Source organism: Telopea speciosissima, chromosome 11, assembly GCF_018873765.1.
Source record: "Telopea speciosissima isolate NSW1024214 ecotype Mountain lineage chromosome 11, Tspe_v1, whole genome shotgun sequence".
Taxonomy (NCBI): Eukaryota; Viridiplantae; Streptophyta; class Magnoliopsida; order Proteales; family Proteaceae; genus Telopea; species Telopea speciosissima.
In genome coordinates, this window is record NC_057926.1 from 49,099,020 (window position 1) to 49,118,249 (window position 19,230).

Genomic DNA, 19,230 nt, shown 5'->3' on the forward strand with positions numbered 1-19,230 from the left:
AGCAATGTGAAGAGCTCAAACAACACATATCACCAAAACTATACAGCAGAAAATATCATGAACCATATTTGCAAACAACACAGACTGAAACAGAGGCTGGCAGTAACTTGCAATCCCAGAGAGAATGGAGTTGTGGAGCAACAACTCTTAGAGACTTGAAACAAGACCATGGGGGGTCTAAACACACCCTAGGGCGATCCAAATGAGCTAAACTCATGCTCCTAAAACATCCGGATGAAGAAGAGAAAGAAAAAAATACCAAGAAGCTGGCGGTAACTTGCTGCCTGGCTGGGTTGGTTCGATTTGAGCTCCAAACCCTATTTCTTCAATCAAAGACTTCTTTTGGTGTCTCCATGGTCTTTATTCATGCTCCTTGCAAGATATCTTTAAACATTTCACATAATAGTTCCTTCCTTGGAACCCCTTTGTAACCTAGGGTTCCAAAGAGAGGAAAGAAAAGGAACAAGAAGGTGATTCGACTCTCAAACCAACAAAATGTTCTCTGATACCAAGTTGGAAGTTGAGGAATGCAAGGGAACAAGGGAGAGATGTGCGAAAATAGTGCAATGTTCTGTGTTGGAGTATTGTCTCCACCACACCAATATTACTTCACTAATAATATAAGCGGAATTACATACACCTCCCTAGGGAGGTAAAAGGTAAAAAAGAAAAATTACAATATAAGCTAACTAGACAATAAACTAGTTCCTAAAGTACCCTTATTACATGAACTCTAACACTAAGAGTTGAAACACCTTGCTGTTTAGGTGTAACTGTTATTTTCTGTTGCTGGTTTACAATTTACATGCTGTAATCTGCTGATATAAATATAGAGTGATCCTATTGTGGTATTGGTTCCTAGTTGGCTAGTTGGGAATTGGTCTTACATTGCTTACCCTATTCCCAAAATAGACACTGGATCTCCATTGCAACAATATCCCTACTGAGAAAGTTCTGTTTTAATATTTTTTTATTTAAGGATAAGACATATATAAAGAAATTTTTTTGATATAGAGAAGGTAATAATCTACCCTATCAGGTCAGCTACTTCTTTAGTATATGCCTCTTCTACACAATACCATGTGGATTCAAGCCCATCGTAATGCCAAATAAATCGTAGGGCTTGGCCTGTTCTGCATCAGTTAATGGCCAGTTGATGAGGTGGCTATCAAGCCTACAAGGTTTTCTTACTAGAAAAACCAGTAAAAGTAGAAAACACAACTGCTGAAACTCTGTGAATAGAGGAAAACGAGATAATTTGATTATTGATTTATGATTATAGAACTGAGAAAATTCTATTACAACCAGTAAATCAGGGTCCTATTTATAGACTTAGGCTCTGTAAAAAAATTCTAACCAAGGGAGAAACTCAGCTCAAGAAATTGGAAACTGATCTCGTTTTCAGCCTACAGACTCAAAACTTATAGGAACTCAGTAGAACTACTACACGCAATTTTCTTAACGGCCAAGTCTTAACCTTAAGACTTACGAGAACAAAAACACTCTAATAGACCCAGTCTTATGAGTTATGAGCTATAATCTTCAGAACAGCTGCTGGTGGCAGAAAATTTTCTAAAGCAGAATATCTGGGCTGGCTTGGGGCTGTTTAAAAACAACTCCAACCTGCTGTGTAATGAGCTGGAAATCTCCATTGGGTTACTCCATTATCGATGTCTTCTCATGTTCTGGGAATTTGCTATGTGTAATGAACTGGAATCACAGTGCACAAGAGTTTTTTTTTTTTTTTTTTGATGATTGAAAAGTCATTACCAAAGAGAAAGAGTCCGGGGAAAGGATACAAGGAGAAAAAAGAAAAAAAACAAAGAAAGAACACAATACAAACAGAGACCCTTAGAAGGGCAGACTGAAGTGCTGGCATGACGTATAGCCTTTTTTATTTAAAGAATGACAACAGAAGAAAATTTTCATTTAAAAATAAAGCATACATGAGAAGTAAAGCATAACTCCCTAAAAAAAGTAGTAGACATATCTGTGTAGTACCAGCTTCATATTTCAAATCTACATATTCAAATTTCAACTGCCTTTTTTTTTTTTTTTTTTCCTGTGATCGATATATACTATGGGTTTTGTAGTTATTATCATATATCTCTTTCAGTGTACTGTTCCCCACCCTGTTCTCTGCAGTTGTATTTGTTGCTTCATTGTTGATATTAATAATTGAAGCTTGTAACAGGTGGAAGTACTTGGAGTTTCTCTTCCTTGGAGTGGCATATTTACAAAGGAAGGACCTAGTGCAAAATTTTGGGATCTTGCCAACAAATGTCAGAAAGAAGCCAACCCTTTTCTATGTGGTTCTGATAATAATCCATTTGGTGGTGCATCTTTCTCCAATGAAAATGTGTTGCCACCCGCACGACCAATTGCCACGGTGGATCTCTTGACTGGAGATAACATGTTCCCAGAATTCATTGAGCAATCGCAGAAAAATGATGCCAGCTCTGGGGGAGGCGACCCACTTGATTTCCTAGATAATGCTGTGATAGAGTACTCGGCTCCTGATGCAGATTCTAAGTTCTCTTCTTCATTGCAACATGGGAGGCCTAAAGATGATGGCAGTGTCCATCATTATATAAATTGCTTAAAGGCCCTGACTGGTCCTCAGATGGTATGCTAATCTGTTGCCTGATTTATGCTGTTCTATAATGTTAGTTTGTTTAAGACTTCTAATAAATTTAGCAGAAAATTCTTTTTAAGGTGCAGTTAGGCATGCGCCTATGGCTCAAGTTGCAGCCTGGGTTCGAGATGTACTACTACAATCAGGCGATGCCTTTTCTGGTGCAAGTTGCCCCAGGCATGATCCTGCTTAATGCATATACAACAACAACAATTCAGCCTTATCCCAACTAAATGGGGTTGGCTACAGATCCTTGCCCTCCAATCAGCCCTATTCGAGATCATACTTGTTACAAAGCCTAAGCTATGCATGCCATTCGTCACCATTTCTCCTAAGGTCATTTCAACCCCTGCAGCATAGTTGTCAAGGCATTGCCTAGGCGTCCAGGCACCTTGGTCGCCTAGGTGCCTAGTTGGTGTCGCCTTGGTTTTTTCCCTCTGCCACCGCCTTGGATCGCCTTGTCACTGTGACAACTATGCCCTGCATTCTTTTATTCTAAAGTTGTAATTGAACATGTCAGGATCCTTTGATAAATTCTTTACTGTATATTCATACTTTTGCTTACATGTCTACTGTGTAATTTCCATATCCTTTTTGAGAAAAGATTTGCATATTGAATCATAAGCATGGTGGAATAATCAGTATCATAACCCAACCTTCCAATCCCGTGCACCCATAAAAATTGGAGTAATAGAGTTTTCAAGGTGTCGCATAGGCACCGCCTAGATGTCTAGGCTCTTTCTTGGGCCCAAGGCAATAGTGTTCCTTGTTAACACGAGTTTACGTTGGTTTATGGTTATTGCTTTGCTTGTCAATGAATATGCTTATATTATATCCTATGTTTTGTTTGGTATATGTTGGGTTTCTCATATTAGGCCATTACTAGCTTATAATTATATTATATTTCATTAATATGGCTTCTATGTTGCATATAAACATAGTTATATGAAATTTTCTTTGTTATATTACAATAGTCATATACTGCACGCCTAGGGTGCCTAGGCGATGCCTAGGCCTTGTCACCTAAACACCCCTCCAATGCTTTGGGTTTCCTAGTCACCTTGAGTCCTTGACAACTATGTAATAGATATGGTTAAATTTGAGCTGCTTCGTCAACTTATATGTGTTATTCCACTTTGCAGGATAGGAAGCTAGACTTCACAAAAGCTATGATCCTTGAAATTGAACGTCTCTGGGCAAACCTTTCTGCTGCTGAGAGGGACAGGGCTTTATTATCAGTTGGTACTGATCCTGCTACTTTAAACCCAAATGCCTTACTTGATGATTATTTCATTGGAAGATTATGTAGAGTTGCAAACAGCCTTGCATTGTTGGGACAAACTGCACTTGAGGACAAAATTAATGGTTCCATTGGTCTTGAGACAGTTGATGATGATGATTATATAGATTTCTGGAATGTTACTAAAATCGGAGAGACCTGCTTTGGTGCCAGTTGTGAGGTTTGTGCGGTAACCCAACCCTCCGCCAACATGTCCTCTATGGTGTCAACTCGAGGAGCTTCACCATCTGTATTTGTATGTTCTCATTGTGGAAGAAAGGTTTGCAAGATATGCTGTGCTGGGAGGGGAGCTCTCCTCCTTTCGAATTTTAACTCAAAGGAGGTATCAAGCTTTAATGGTTTCTCAGGCCAGAGCGGGTCAAGCCCTGGCAGCCAAACTGATGGTCTTTCCACCAACCGTTCATCTGCATTAGATGGGGTTATCTGTAAATCATGCTGCAGTGATGTTGTACTTGAAGCGTTAATCCTAGACTATGTCAGGGTCTTGATTAGCTTACGGAAAAGTGCCCGTGCAGATAGTGCAGCACATAAGGCAATAGACCAGGTGTTAGGAGTTCCATCAAGAGGTTTTCTTCTTGAAAAGAACAGGTCAGATGGCCTTCAAGCTGTTAACTTCTTAAGGAAACTACTTGGTGGAGAGGAATCACTAGCTGAATTTCCATTTGCCAGCTTCTTACATTCGGTATGGTTTAGGATCTTGTTTTATGATTTTTATACTCCTGTTGTTATTAGATGAATTCATTTCTCGTTACTTCATGCTAGTGGATGAAATGAATGAGATTTTGGCTGGATCCATTTAGGTCCAAAATTTATATTAGCCTCTCAAAAAGGAGAAATTATCCCCTTTCACTCCTTCAGACTCTATATCTTTCATCCTTTTCCAAATATTTATCTTTTTCCTTGTTCAATTCTTACTATCCTTTTAATTGCTTCAGTTGTGTTATATTGTCATCCTTCCACTTGACTCTCAGTTCTCAACTCTTTGCCACCTTGGTCTTTATTTCTCTATTTGTATAAGTGTCCTTGTGCAGAGAAACCCCAACCTCTCTTTTATCAGCCCAGGTGAGAAACTCCTTTTTTTTCTCACTTTTGTTTTATTCGTTGTATGAACTGGATATACTTATGTCCGTGTTGACAATTGACACATACCATGTCCAAGGATCATAAAACAAATGTTCAAATTAATGATTTAATTCAGTGCCATATAACCTGTATACTGTCATTTTAATCTCTCATTTTTTTATGTTTAACACTGTCATTTGATTAATGATAAGCAAGCATTGGATATTCTTTATTTCTTCTTCTTCTTTTTCTTTCCATTTCAAATTTGAACTGGGTAGCACGTTGTTGCTTCTTGTTATTATTGTTGTATCATTTGATTCCAACTAATCACTTGGGTGCCCCATTGTTTTTCCATTTTGTATTGATGTTTATCTTGGTTACATATTAGTGCAGGTTGAAACTGCTGTCAGCTCAGCACCATCATTGTCATTACTTGCTCCTATTGGTTTTGGATCACAGTATTTGTATTGGAGAGCTTGCCCTAGTATCTCCTCTGTTGAATTTGCCATTGCTCTTGGTAGTCTATCCGATGTCTCTGGGGTCATTTTGCTTGTTAGTCCATGTGGCTATTCAGCGGGTGACTGTCCTATGGTGAGTATCTAGGTACATGCCTATATTTATGTGAATGGTTTACCAGATAATATTGTAACGATTTCTGTTATTGTGTATGTATTCAGTCCTTAAAGAATGGAATATGAAGCCGTTGTCTCAACTATGAATATCTCGTATGAGCTTGTAGGCAATTTTTTCTGCATAGTCACTTGAAACCATTTTGGATGATCATATATATATGGATTACAATATTATCATTTGCTTTGGTACTATATATAATTTCTCATTTTGCTATTATAGAGAAGTAGGCAAAGTCCTATCTTGCTCTTTAAAAATCACCCTTTCCCTTTCCACTTTACTGGTTCAATGTTCAACTGATTCAGCAAGAACTGGCTTATCACTCTGCACTCTAACCTTGTCTTCTGATGTGTCTATGCTTTTCTTCCCCTCTGATAAGTCCCCATTATTGTTAATACAGGTGCAAATATGGGCTAGCAATAAGATAAACAAGGATGAACGCTCATTCATGGGAAAATGGGATGTACAATCCATGATCACTTCGGAATTTTACGGAGCAGAACAATCAGTTAAAGGGAATGATGTTCCAAGGCATGTGAAATTCACGTTCCAGAATACCATTCGGTGCCGTATCATTTGGATAACACTACATCTGAGACGGCCTGGTTCAAGTTCTGTTAATTTGGAAAAAGGGTTCAACCTTCTTTCTTTAGATGAGAACCCATTCGCCAAAATTCCTCGTCGGGCTTCTTTCGGTGGGACTGTTGAAAGTGAGCCATGCCTTCATGCAAAAAGGATCCTAGTGGTTGGGAGCCCTGTGAGGAATGAGCAAGGACTTGTATCACCACAAGGGCCAGAAAAGATAAATTTGAAAGCGTGGTTGGAGAGAGCCCCTCAATTAAATCGATTCAAGGTAAAAATGATCCTTATGATTTGCCAGTTTTATAAATTGAACTTTCTATCGCTTTTTGTATGGGAAATGTCATTAATATGTCATTTTCTTTGTTCAGGTTCCAATTGAGGCTGAAAGATCGATGGATAATGATCTTGTCTTGGAACAGTATCTCTCACCTGTTTCACCTCAGTTAGCTGGATTTCGTCTTGATGCTTTTAGTGTGATAAGACCTCGAATCATACATTCACCGCATTCCTTTAGTTTGAATAACCTGGAAAGTTCTTTAACATATTTGGAAGAGAGACTTATTTCTCCAGCAGTCTTGTTTATCCAAGTATCAGCACTCCAGGTAGTTAGAAGTAAATCTGTTTCAGCATTACTGTCATATTCTCCAAGTTATCCTATCCAATATATCATTTACTGGATTACCTTACTAGCACCAATGATGCATATCTTCTTGCAAATTTTCTGTGTTGTTGATCCATTTTTCTTTAATATTTCTATGCATGTTCTATAAACAATACTGCTAGTGAAATTGAATTATTTATCTTAGCTGACAAGATATAACCTGGAATCAAATTGTTGTGCATAGATAATTGTATGATAGCAAGAAAATTATTGTTACATGTAGTGTTGTTTGTTGAGTGATCTTGCAGATATCAATATTGTTTTTGCAAAAAGTGTAGATATGATTGGAAACTACCTGGCTTATGTATTTCTTAGGATGCATGGGGTTGGAAAAAGAATTTGTATATGATATGTAGAATTGCTAAAATATTCGTCATGGAGGTGAATTTAATAATTCTTCAACCTGCTCTAGCAAAGACAAAATTAGAAGTAGAACATTGGTGTTTCAGGGGCAGTATTGTTAGAGTTATGTATTAGGGGTACTTTGGGAACTAGTTTATTTACTTATTGACTTACATTGTACTTGTCCTTTTTACTTTTCACCTCCCTAGGGAGTTATATGTAATTTCATATATTATGTTAGTGAAGTAATATAGGTGTGGAAAAGATCATTCTCTAACACACAACATTCTACCACAATTTCTCCTCTTCTTTCTCTTCTTCAATCTCCTATCCACATCTTTCTCTCTTGCTCTTGTGTTCTCTTGTAATCTTTAGATTCCAACTTGGTATCAGAGCTCACAGTTTAGGTTTGAGAGTCGTGCTTCGAGTTCTCCGCTCCCATTTCCTCACTTTGGAACCCTAGGTTACAAAGGGGTTCCAAGGAAGAGAATGCTGTGTGAAAAATTCGAAGAATCCATAAGATGAACTTGTTTGAAGATCATTGGAGTCTCAAGAGGAGGCCTCACATGAAGAAATATAGATTTTGAAGCTCAAACCAAAGTGGGACAGTTTTTCCCCATTACCGCCAACTTTTTTCTTGGAATGGGCCTCTCTCTCTCTCATCCAGCTGCCATTGAGGCTGGGGGTAGGATTCATTTGGATCCCCCTAGGCTCTCCTTTCATCCTCCCTCTTGCCCTTGGTTCATGAAGAGAAGGGCTGTTGAGCCGTTGAGCCGCTGAGCCATAACTCACTTCTTCCCTGATTTCAAGGTACCGCCAGTCCACATTCCCCTGTTTTTTTCTTGTTTGTTGGCTGCCTTGGGTTGTGGACTGTATTGTGTGGAGGCTTGGTCCTTAGAAGACCTAATGGAGTTTCCCCATCACAAAAAAGACGTTATGCATGAATATCGAAGACTATTCGAAGGACAAAGACACCTCCACACCGTTACCGCCAGCCTATTGGTCATGGTCTTGTTTCTCTGTCATCAAGCATCCATTGGGAGTAAGCCTTGGTCCCTTAGAATCACCCAATGTGTAGGTTTCATTCCCCTATGGTCTCGGTTGTTTAAGTGAAGTGCTGAAGAAACACAACTCATTCTCTTGGAGTCTCCATGGTATCGCCAGCTCTGTTTTCCTTCTCTGGTTTGCCTGTGATGTGGGTATGTGATACTTCCAGCCACTTTGTGTTGACGAGGCAAATCATTTGAGCCCCTCAAGTTGTTGTGTGATGAATTTATAGCTTGAAGAAGGTGGTTAAGTTGAGTTTCTTTGAGTTGTATGCCTTGTATGCTTGCTGGACCTTGTTTCTCTATGTTGGGAAGGATTTTTTTTTTTTTTTTTTTTGGATGGGTGGGGGGGGGGTGTTGAGAATATACTCCCCATATGACTTTGGGTGTTACCCCTATCTTGTAATTGTGTTTCTTCCGCCTGTCTTGGATCTGTGAATTGACAGGTTATTTGGAGAAGTCCTCTCTGGGAAGCATAGTCTCTAGAGTGTGTACTTCCATTTGGTGTGGATATCATCCCCATTTTTTACATGTATTCCTACATTATGTTTGCTGTTGGAGGAAGCGGCCAAGTTCCACCCCGAGGGAATGTCAGAGATAGATTCAGATGTGATCACTCTGGGAAATCTGGACACACTAAGAGAGATGTTGGGTGCTTCATGGCTGCCCACTTGGTATGCATGGCAGCAGGAGAGGGGGAGCTAGAACACACACTATGATGGTTGAGGTTGAACCTATGGGATATCCATCTAGACTACAGACAGACTTCAGTTCCCTTACTCAGGATGATATTACAGCATTTCGCAGGATTATATCATATCTGGGCAGCTGTCCCACTACACCAACAGTGCCAAATTCTTCTGCTTCTACTTTGCAGGCCTCTAGAACTATTGGGTATGGGCTTTTTATTCTTTTGGTTTTATTTGTAATAGGCTCAATTACAAGGCCCAAAGTGTGGTCTAAAGGGGTGTATGCAAATAAATATTTAAGAGGATCCATTAAGTAGTGTAGTTGGCTTTTTTGTTGTCGTTAAAGAGTCCTCTTTTGGTTAGTTGTGTGGGGCCCAAGTTATCGAGAAGGTTTAGGATTTAAAAATTCTAATTGCTTAAAGTATTTTAGAGACTTTTTTTTTTTTTGGTTAAGTTAGTCTAGCTACCTAACAGTTTTAGAGTTAGGGGACTTTCTTTTATTTTCTTATGAATAAGTAACAATACCCCCATAACCATAGTCGTCAAGGCATCACCTAGGCGCTGCCTCAGCAACAAGGTGGTTGTCAAAGACCCAGGCAACTTGCCACCTAGCCTAGATCCCAAAATCCAATGGAAAAAGGCCACGGCGGGGGAAGGAGGGGAGGGAGAAAAGCTGGGGAACGTGAAGGAAGAAAAGAGGAAAAAGGAGGAGAAGAATCAGTTGTAGCATCACACACTGCTTTCGGAGTTGCAGTGGCACCCACTACTGCCAGAGAAGAAGAAGAAGAAACTACTTGTCCCGCTGCTGGCCCCACTGCAACCACCTCCATCACCGTGTAGTAGATCCAAGCTCTTATTGTAGTTTCTCTTATTTACTGTTGGTCATCCTATTCTGGTTCATCTCTGTACAGGAAAGTCAGATTGACTCCCTTCGCTGCTGGTCCTGCTGCAACCACCTCTGTAACAACAACAGAACCTGAATCAGTACCAAGGTTCTAAATCTCAGTTTCGACTAGCCAGGAAATCAAGATTTCCCAAGTTTCGATTGAAACCAGGTTGAAACCTGGTACTTTTCTGGGCAAAACTTGACATGTCTTGTGCTGTCAAAACTGGTCAAAACTAGTCGAAACTACTGAAACTGGTCAAAATTGGTCAGAACTTGGTATTTTTCGGTCTAAACTGGTCGAAACTACCGAAATGTGTGAAATATTGTTGAAACCTGACTCGTACCAAGTTTTGTGTCGGTTTCTTGGGAAACAGAGATTTAGGACCATGATCAGTACCTGGTCATGAGAAAGAAAGAAGAGAAGAGGAGAGAACACAGCCCACGTTTTGAGTAATGAGCAGAATACTCAAACCGTGGGGTGGGGAAGTCTATTTAAATAAATCAAAGATCAATTACAATGTAAAAACTAGGTGCACACCTAGAACCGACTTAAAAGTAAAGACTGACAACTATGACAGTAGTACCCCTCACATATAGAACCGACACATACATCTAAACCCATAAAGTTGACCCACATAACTACTTAACACTCCCCCTCAATCTAGAGCATAAATTTCACCCATGCCCAGCTTGGAACACCCTTGGAGAAATACATTTCGAAACAAGGCTTTGGTAAACAGGTCTCCAAGTTGATTATTAGAGCTAACAAACGGAGTGGAAATCAATTTCTTCATCGTTGCATCCCAAACAAAATGACAGTCCACTTCAAAATGCTTAGTCCTCTCATGAAAAACAAGATTACTAGCGTTGTAATGAGCTTCCTGGTTATCACATAATATGTCCGTTGGTTTGCTGATCAGAAAACCAAGCTCCTGAACAAAGGATCTAAGTCACATCAACTCAGTCGTAGTGTGAGCCATTGCTCTATACTCGGCTTCAGCACTTGAACAGGCTACTGTAGTTCAGTTTTTACTCCATGTAATAAGATCACCCTCGACAAATGTACAATAGCCTATAGTAGATTTCTGATAACCATTAGCACTGGTCCAATCAGTCAAAATAACCAAAAATATTGGTGTGACCATTATGGCGATAAATACAACCTTTACCTAGAGCACCCTTAGGGTACTTCAGTATATGACATATTGTCTCCCAATGAACTTGCTTAGGTGACTCCATAAACTGACTAATTACACTAATAGCAATGAATATATCAGGTTGACTGTCCTGATTTTGACTATTTCCGGGGAAGAAATAGGGACTAAAAGGTTGGTAAGGAGAAGGAGTAAATTCCGCTGTTGTGGCAGGAATTCAGGTATAGCCAGGGGCAGACCATTGGGTAGGAGCTGCTGCTGCTATCTGGGGTTCTCGAATGAGAATACCTCCACGGGGGGCAGGGAGTAAGGCTGGTGTGGCCTTTTTGCTCTTGCGATGTGGTGTCGCATGGGCTTTTCCTTTACCTTTGTCTGGAGGGCGACGAGGATTCATGGCCTGCTAAGATAATCAGCAAGAAAATTGTCAGTACCTTGTACATGGACAATTTCATATTGATATTGATTAATAGTGTTGGCCCAATTAATCCGTCGTGAGTTGGTTTCCTTAGTTTTAGTTTTTAAAAAATCGCGTACAGCTTGGTTGTCCGTACGAATAAGGAACTTTTCAGGCAGGAGGTAAATCCGAAACCGTTGGATTGCATTAACAATGGCTAGGATTTCCTTTTCATAAATAAGATAATTAGTTTGAGCAGGGGTGAATTTGCCAAAATTGTATCCGCAAATTTGCTCATCAGAGGGATTTTTTAGAGGTCGTGCTTTTAACACACAGCCCCAATGTTCATTTCTAGCATCTGTTTCAAGGATGAGGAGATCGCCAGCAAGAGGGAAGTACACTGTAGGGCAAGATTTGGTAATCTCAGCCTGGATGGATTGAACCGTCTATGTGTCAGACTTGGTCCAGGTAAAAACAGTGTCTTTGCGTAATTTAAGTAAAAGACTTTGTTCTTTGGTAGAAAGGTCTTTAATGTAATTACGCCCATAATTAAGGATTCCGAGGAACTGTTGCAGGTGTTGTTTATCACGAAAAACAGGAGGAAAATCCTTGATTTTGATAAGAATGTGATCTTGGAGTTGGAGTCCATGATCAGTTAAGATAAGGCCCAAAAATTCGATTTGCGGTTTTTCTAATTCGATTTTTTTGGGGGAAAGTATTATTCCATGTTTGAGGAATAAGTTACCGACGATACGAAGGTGTTTTGTATGTTCAACAGGGGAATTTGAGAAGACAAGGATGTCATCTATATACACCACACAAAAAGGAAGGTCACCAAAGATGGAATCAATCCAGCGTTGGAAAACTTGAGGGGCAGTACAAAGACCGAAGGGCATAACCGTCCATTGGTAATGGCGATTAAAAGGAGTAGAAAAAGCTGTGAGAGGTTTAGATTCCTCAGTGAGCTTAATCTGCCAGAAACCAGATTTACAATCAAATTTGCTATAAATAGTGGCGTGTTTGGCACGATGAATGAGAACATCTTTTCGAGGGATAAAATATCCATAAAAAATAATGTTTTGGTTTAAACGTTTGTAGTTTATAACCATACGAGCTTTGCCACGTTTTATTTCTGCATGATTGCGGACCATAAAAGCGGGACAGGAATGAGGACTAGTTGAGGGTTCAATAAGTCCAAGAGTAAGTAATTCAGGAATTTGTTTGTCAAATTCCTTAATATCGGCCTTGAGATAGAGAATGGGTTTTACTCGGATGATCTTATGTGGAGCATCGAGTTGAATGGTGCAAAAGCGAGGGCTTTTATCCCACCAGAGAAGCGATTCTTCACTGAAATTGGTCTCGAGGAGATCAAGCAACCAGTGAGAGATGGCGAGCTTAAGACTGAGAGGGTAGATAACTGCAGGAGGCCTCTTTTCTTTGGAAGGGAGCTGAATCTTCCAGATTCCTCCACCCCACTTCTTGGGCTTCTGTGTGTCTCCCAAAAAAGGAGGGAGGTCTGGGCATTAGAAGAATCAAAGAAGTCAACAAGGCTGAGATTATCAAGCTGATCTGGAAGTTAGCTTCAAAACAGAAAAGCATTTGGGTTGATTGGGTTTATTCGGGCCCTCTTCGGCATGATTCCATTTGGACTGCTTCTGGCTCCTCTGATGCTTCCTAGGTTTGGCGCAAGATCCTGGAATACCGCCACATTGTGCTCCCTTTCATCCAATCTCACATTGGAGATGGCCTCTCCACCTCCCTTTGGTTGGATCACTGGCACCCCAAAGGAATTCTTTTACACCTTGTCACCCCAAGGACGATCTATGCCTCAGGTCTTCAGAGGATGGCTCTGGTTGCGGACATCCTTCATCACAATGATTGGGCCCCTCCCCCTACCTCTTCTCAGCCTCTCTCTCTCTCCTCTGGAATGATCTTCAGACCATCCAAAGAAGGCTGCCTTCTAGGGGTGATTATGTCTTCTGGACAGCAAATGGCTCTAGGAAATTCTCTTCTAAGGCTGCTTGGAACCTTATCCGCTTCAAAGGCTTGGTGGCTGGTTGGAGGAAGCTTCTCTGGTTCAAGCATCACATCCCTAGGCATTGTTTCACGACTTGAAGAGTCTTCACCAACTGTCTTCCTACTCAAGCTTTCCTGCTCGAGCGTCACCTCCAAGTGTCCAGTGCTTGCTGCCTTTGCTGGAACAACATTGAAGACTCTGATCATCTGCTCTTTGAATGCCCGACCTCTAAAGCCATCTGGAAGGGTATCCTTTCTAACTGTTGGCCGGCCCAAAGAAGAATCCTGCCTTTCTCAAGAGAATGGATTTGGGTAGATATGACCTTTGGAGGCACCTCTATGTGTGACACTATTGGGAAGTTGGCTTTTTGTGCTGCCATCAACCATATATGGATGGAGCGAAATATTAGGAAATGGACCTCCAATTCTCGGTCTTTCCATCAGATTTGGGATTCCATTTCCTTCGAAATTTCCTCCAAATTGTTGTCAGCTCCCCCCTCTTTTTATGCTAAGACCCCAAGGAACAGGCTTATTATTGTCTCCTGGGGTGTCCCAAATGTTTCTTTTTCTGCTTCAGCAACCTCTAGCTGATAGCTTTGTCTAGCCGTGGGCTTTTGTTTCCCCCCCCCCTTGGGGGCCCTTGTTTTTCTTTCTTTCCTTGGTAATGAATTCTTTTATTCACCCAAGAAAAAGATATATAAGTTTGATAGGATGCAGAAGATTTAGGTGTTTTTTGAAGAATTAAAGCTGGGAGGAGACCGAAAGAATTTGAGAGAAAATGCTGCCGGTGAACTCTGGTCTAGGCGACTACCAGCCATCCTGGCTGACCTGAATCCTTCCGCCCTCCGTGCTTCTCCTTTGGGGGTATGCCGACAACCCCAAGAATTTCCCCTTCGCCTCCACCTCCACTTTCTCCTCCTCCGACCACCACTCCCCATGACTCCCAGCTTCCCCCCTCTTGGAGCTCTCTATTCGCTCCTGCCTCTGCTAACTCACCTGATGGTCTCCCTCCCCATTTCGTCGCTCCTACTGCTATGGGCTCTGCCAGAGTCGCTATCTGCCCTCCGGACTTCCTTGCTGATGAAGCCGAGCTGTGGAAGAACTGTCTCGTTAGGTATTTCCTTAGCTCTAGGCCTCCTTTCCACTCCATCAAGCCCTCTCTTACCAAGCAATGGCGTGTCCAAGGTCCGATGGAGACTTTTCTCCTGGACAACTAGGGGTGTCAATGGGTTGGGTTGGGCCGGGCCTGCCTAAACCCTGACTCTGACCCTGACCCTAGAGGCCTTAACCTAAACCCTGACGTTGACCCTGACCCAACCCTGGTAGGGCCAAGAAACCCTCAACCCTGACCCAACCCTGCCAGGGTTTTCCCTAACCCGGCCCGGCCCGACCCGACCCTGATAGGGTCGGGCAGGGTCGGGTTGGCCCTGATTGACCCTGTCTTGACCCTGTCTTGACCTTGTTTTGACCCTGTCTGGACCCTGATTGATATATATCAAAGAATATATCTAAAAAAACCTGAAAAATTCTTTAAAGAAGAAGAATAAGAGGGGAAGGAGAGAGAGGGAGAGAGGGAGAGAGGGACTTGTAAATTTAAATAAAAATAATTCACAAGCATCTATAAAAATCCATAAATAAAAATATTGCCATAAACATCCATTAATAAAAATACTCTCACAAACATCCATAAATAAAATACTTCCACAAACATCATAAAAATACTACCACAATCATCCATAGTAATCTACCACAAATATCCATATAAATACTGCCACAAACATCCATAAAAGTACTACTGCCACAATCATCCATGAATAAAAATACTGCCACAATCAACCATCAATCACAGCAACATCCATCTCTATGATATGCTTGAATCTGGGATTCCTGAAAAAAAAAAAGTAATGCCCAAAATGAGGGGAAAACTCTATTAATACAAGTAGATGTCAAAGAAAATATTAGCTAATAAGAACTATTGTTTGGGTACATGTCCTTACCAGTTCAGGCCAAATAAGTATGCATTATCATCCATCAAATCAAAGTTATAGTTGCATCACCACAATCATTGTTAGTAGCTGAAAAAAAACACATTTAACAAATGAACAAATCAATAAACTTAATCATCATTCATAATGTTATTATTATTATTGTAATTAAATGATATAAGAGAATTTAAAAGGTTGTTACCTGATTCGATCTTCTCAAGGTCAATTAAGTTCTCTTCAACATCAACTGAAACCGGTACCTGTCGTAGCCAATCTTGTGTACATACCAATGCCTCTACCATCTTAGGTGTCAAAGAGCTACGAAACTAGTCTAAAATCCTACCACCAGTGCTAAAAGCACACTCTGAAGCAACACTTGAGACAGGAATCGCCAAAACATCCCTTGCCATCTTACTTAGAACTACAAATCTTCTACTATTGACCTTCCACCAATTCAAGATGTCAAAAGAACTGAGGTCATCATCCTTCTCAATACCTTCCAACAAATATTTGTGTAAGTCAAATGTAACATGGAAACGCTCCTCCTCTTCTAATGCATTATGAAATCCCCTTTCTGAAAATTCACTGTCATCATCATTTATTGATGAACCATCAAAAGTGGTTGTTGATGAATCAACTCTCACTGTACTACTTGTCAACCCCTGCATTTGGTAATGTCTCAAGAGACGATCCATGACATTTTTAATCCTCTCAATTTTCTCTTCAACCTCAAGTTGAGAATATAATTTTGAATAGCAATATCTCATATATCTCAACTTAAATCGTGGATCAAGAACATGAGCAACAACCAACATAATATTCATTTTGTCAGTGCTACTGCCACCCCAATATTTGTCAAATTTTTCTTTCATTGCCAATGACATATCCCGAATCATGTCATCTTCACTTCTTGACCACCTGTTCAACTGTGATTCAATCACACTAATCTCTTTGAAGTAAAGATTTGAAGTAGTAAAAAGAGACCCATACAATCTTGTAGTTGCATTGTAAAAAAACTCCAGCATCTTGCATAACACTTTAGCTCTCTCCCATTCTTGAGTAGTTGGGACCCGCACTCCATAGTAAAGTTTGGGTCTCTATCTTCTACACACTCAAAAGCTTTTTGAAACTCCAAAGCAGTTTGCAACATAAGATATGTAGAGTTCCAATGAGTAGAAACATCTAAACTCAAAGCTTTCTTAGACTCAATCTTTTCTTGCTCACAACACAATCTAAACTGTTGTGACCTTGATGGTGAACTCCTTACATACTTCACTACAGAACGAACTCTACTTACAACATCTCCACAATCCTCAAGACCTTTCTTGACAATCAAATTCAAAATATGGGCAGCACATCTCATATAAAAAAACTCACCACCTAACAACAACCCATTTTTCTTATTAAATCTTCTTTTTAAATTTCGAATTGCAACATCATTACTACTTGCATTGTCCACAGTAATACTACACAATTGATCCAACCCCCAATCAATCAAACACAGCTCAAGGGCATTACTAATTGCTTCACCAGTATGTGGTGATGGGACTATGCAAAAGTTAATGATTTTCTTTTGCAATTTCCAATTTCGGTCAATGTAATGTGCTGTGAGGCACAAATAACCAAGATTTTGGATAGAAGTCCACGTATCTGTGGTGAGGGACACCCGCTGAGCAGTTCTCTTAAATAGATTTTGCAGCTTCTTTTTCTCCTCTAGATATAATTGAAGGCAATCTTTTGCCAGTGTTACGGGTCAAAGTATTAAACCTAGGCTGTAAAGCCTTACAAAAATTTCTAAACCCCTCCCGCTCTACAAATATGAATGGCAATTCATCCATAATAATCATGCGAGCAAGCTCCTTTCTACACAATTCAGGGTCAAATTTCCAAGCTAAGATACTAGTGATTGTACTCTTACTATCACTCACCTCAACTTTAAAATCCAAAAGTTTTTGCTTCTTATTTTTTTCACTACTTGGACACAGAAGACATCCATCCAAATGTCGTTTTAGTGAACTAGTACCATGTTCACTTGCACAACCAAATTCCTTATGGCAATACTTGCATGTACACCTAGTAGCTTTTGAACCATTGGGAGGTATAACCATAGTTGCCACGGCGTCATGGCGATCCAAGTCGGTGGAGGGGTGTCTGATCGATATATCGACTCGTCGCCCGCCATGGCAGAATTGTAATTAAATCCAAAGTTGGATGACAAAGTTGAATGCCAAACTAGTAGATAAATCATGATTTATAAGAGCAATGGCAGAATTGTAATTAAATCAAAAGTTGGATGGCAAAGTTGAATGGCAAACTAGTAGATAAATCAAGATTTATAAGAGCAATGGCAGATCTGTAATTTGATGGAGTTAAAGAGAAAACTGAATGGGTTAAACAGAATAGCAACAGAGAATATAAGGGGTTTTATATAAATAATATAAGTTGCCCTTACTTGCAATTTTAAAGACTTAATTTCTTCAACCTTGCAATAACACAATAGAAAGAGAGGCAGAGAGGCGGTGAACTGGAGTAGTTCCAGCAAAGGAAACTCCTTATAAAGACGATTCTCCCTGCAATTTCTGGAACAAAATCGCAGCACCAAGGTCTGCCGATCCCAACGAGAAATAGCCCCAAAATTCTACTGGCAACCAAATGGTGAGATCTGAAATCAGATCTGGCGGATGTCTTAGTTGCAGGTTACTAAACCAAGGCTAAAATAGGAGATTTTGGGAAGCAGAGTGGGTCTAAGGTTGGGGAAGAAACAAAAAATTAAAGAAGAAGAAATCGAAGAGGGAAAGAGAGATAGGACAGCATGGCGTAGGTAGATATGCACAGACCTCCAGCGCCAGGACGCCATGGCGACGATATGGCGATGCCATGACAACTATGGGTATAACTTTAGTGAAGTGATTCCAAACACTAGATGACCCTATAGTGAGGGGATTAGAAGATACCTCAGGAGCATTAGAGTTCGGTTGTGCCTTTGTTGAGCTTGTCACAGGATCCTTAGAGCATGATTCAACTGGATTTGAATTTGGTTGATTTGAACTTGAGTTTGGCTGCCTTGGATTTGAGTTTTCCTCCATTGAGATCTGTACAAATTCAAAAATCCAGACATATGTAAGATCTTTGAAGCAATAAGTTGAAGAAAATAGTGGAGAGTTAACCTTGTCAAATATCAATAACTATACTTCAAATAAATGACCTCAATTAGAAAAAAACATCTTATTCCTTTTTTGCATGCAAGGTTACACTAAGAACCAATTAATGCTAACCTCACTTTTCAACAAACACAAACAAATAATGTCAAAGAAGATCACAAGTAGTATTGCAAATTATTTTGGCTATATGTAGGGGTAAGGGCTATTTTTTTGTCCCTTTTTTTGTACCTTGAAACCAAGTACTGAAGATCATTTTTCCACCAATACAAGGAAAACCTATTGATTCCGATTTCTGACTCATCCAAAAGAAAAAAAACATAGCATGCTCTCTAACATGGTGCTTAAAGTCTCAGTAGCAGCTACCTTTAATACTTTATCTATTGCTAAACAAGCCCCAATCTTGTCTTTTCATAGTTGCTTGATTTTAATCATAACTATGTTGGGCACTAAGCTCCATATATATTATTAGCAAACATTTTAACAGAGAGAGAGAGAGAGGGATCCTAACAAACCAAGAATTAGTTACAACAGTTTACTGATTAAGAAAGCTAACAAAATATTATTGGGAGTAAGAATTAGTTAAAACCTCACTTTTGCTCTTACTCCTTTCCAAAATGCTAATGTGACCCATTATGATCATTAGATAAAACAATTTCTTACATGGGAGAACATACATGTAATCTCCGA

General features: G+C 40.0%; 1 protein-coding gene across 1 annotated transcript in view; it reads left to right on the plus strand.

Annotated features, from left to right (window-relative positions):
- The window catches only part of LOC122644663 (probable phosphoinositide phosphatase SAC9), a 91,112-nt gene that overhangs the window by 50,813 nt on the left and 21,069 nt on the right, over positions 1–19,230 (plus strand). The window contains exons 9-13 of the mRNA XM_043838052.1: positions 2,195–2,626; positions 3,778–4,617; positions 5,391–5,588; positions 6,028–6,480; positions 6,578–6,811. Coding sequence (XP_043693987.1) covers positions 2,195–2,626; positions 3,778–4,617; positions 5,391–5,588; positions 6,028–6,480; positions 6,578–6,811 — 2,157 coding nt within the window. The remainder of the gene's footprint in view (positions 1–2,194; positions 2,627–3,777; positions 4,618–5,390; positions 5,589–6,027; positions 6,481–6,577; positions 6,812–19,230) is intronic.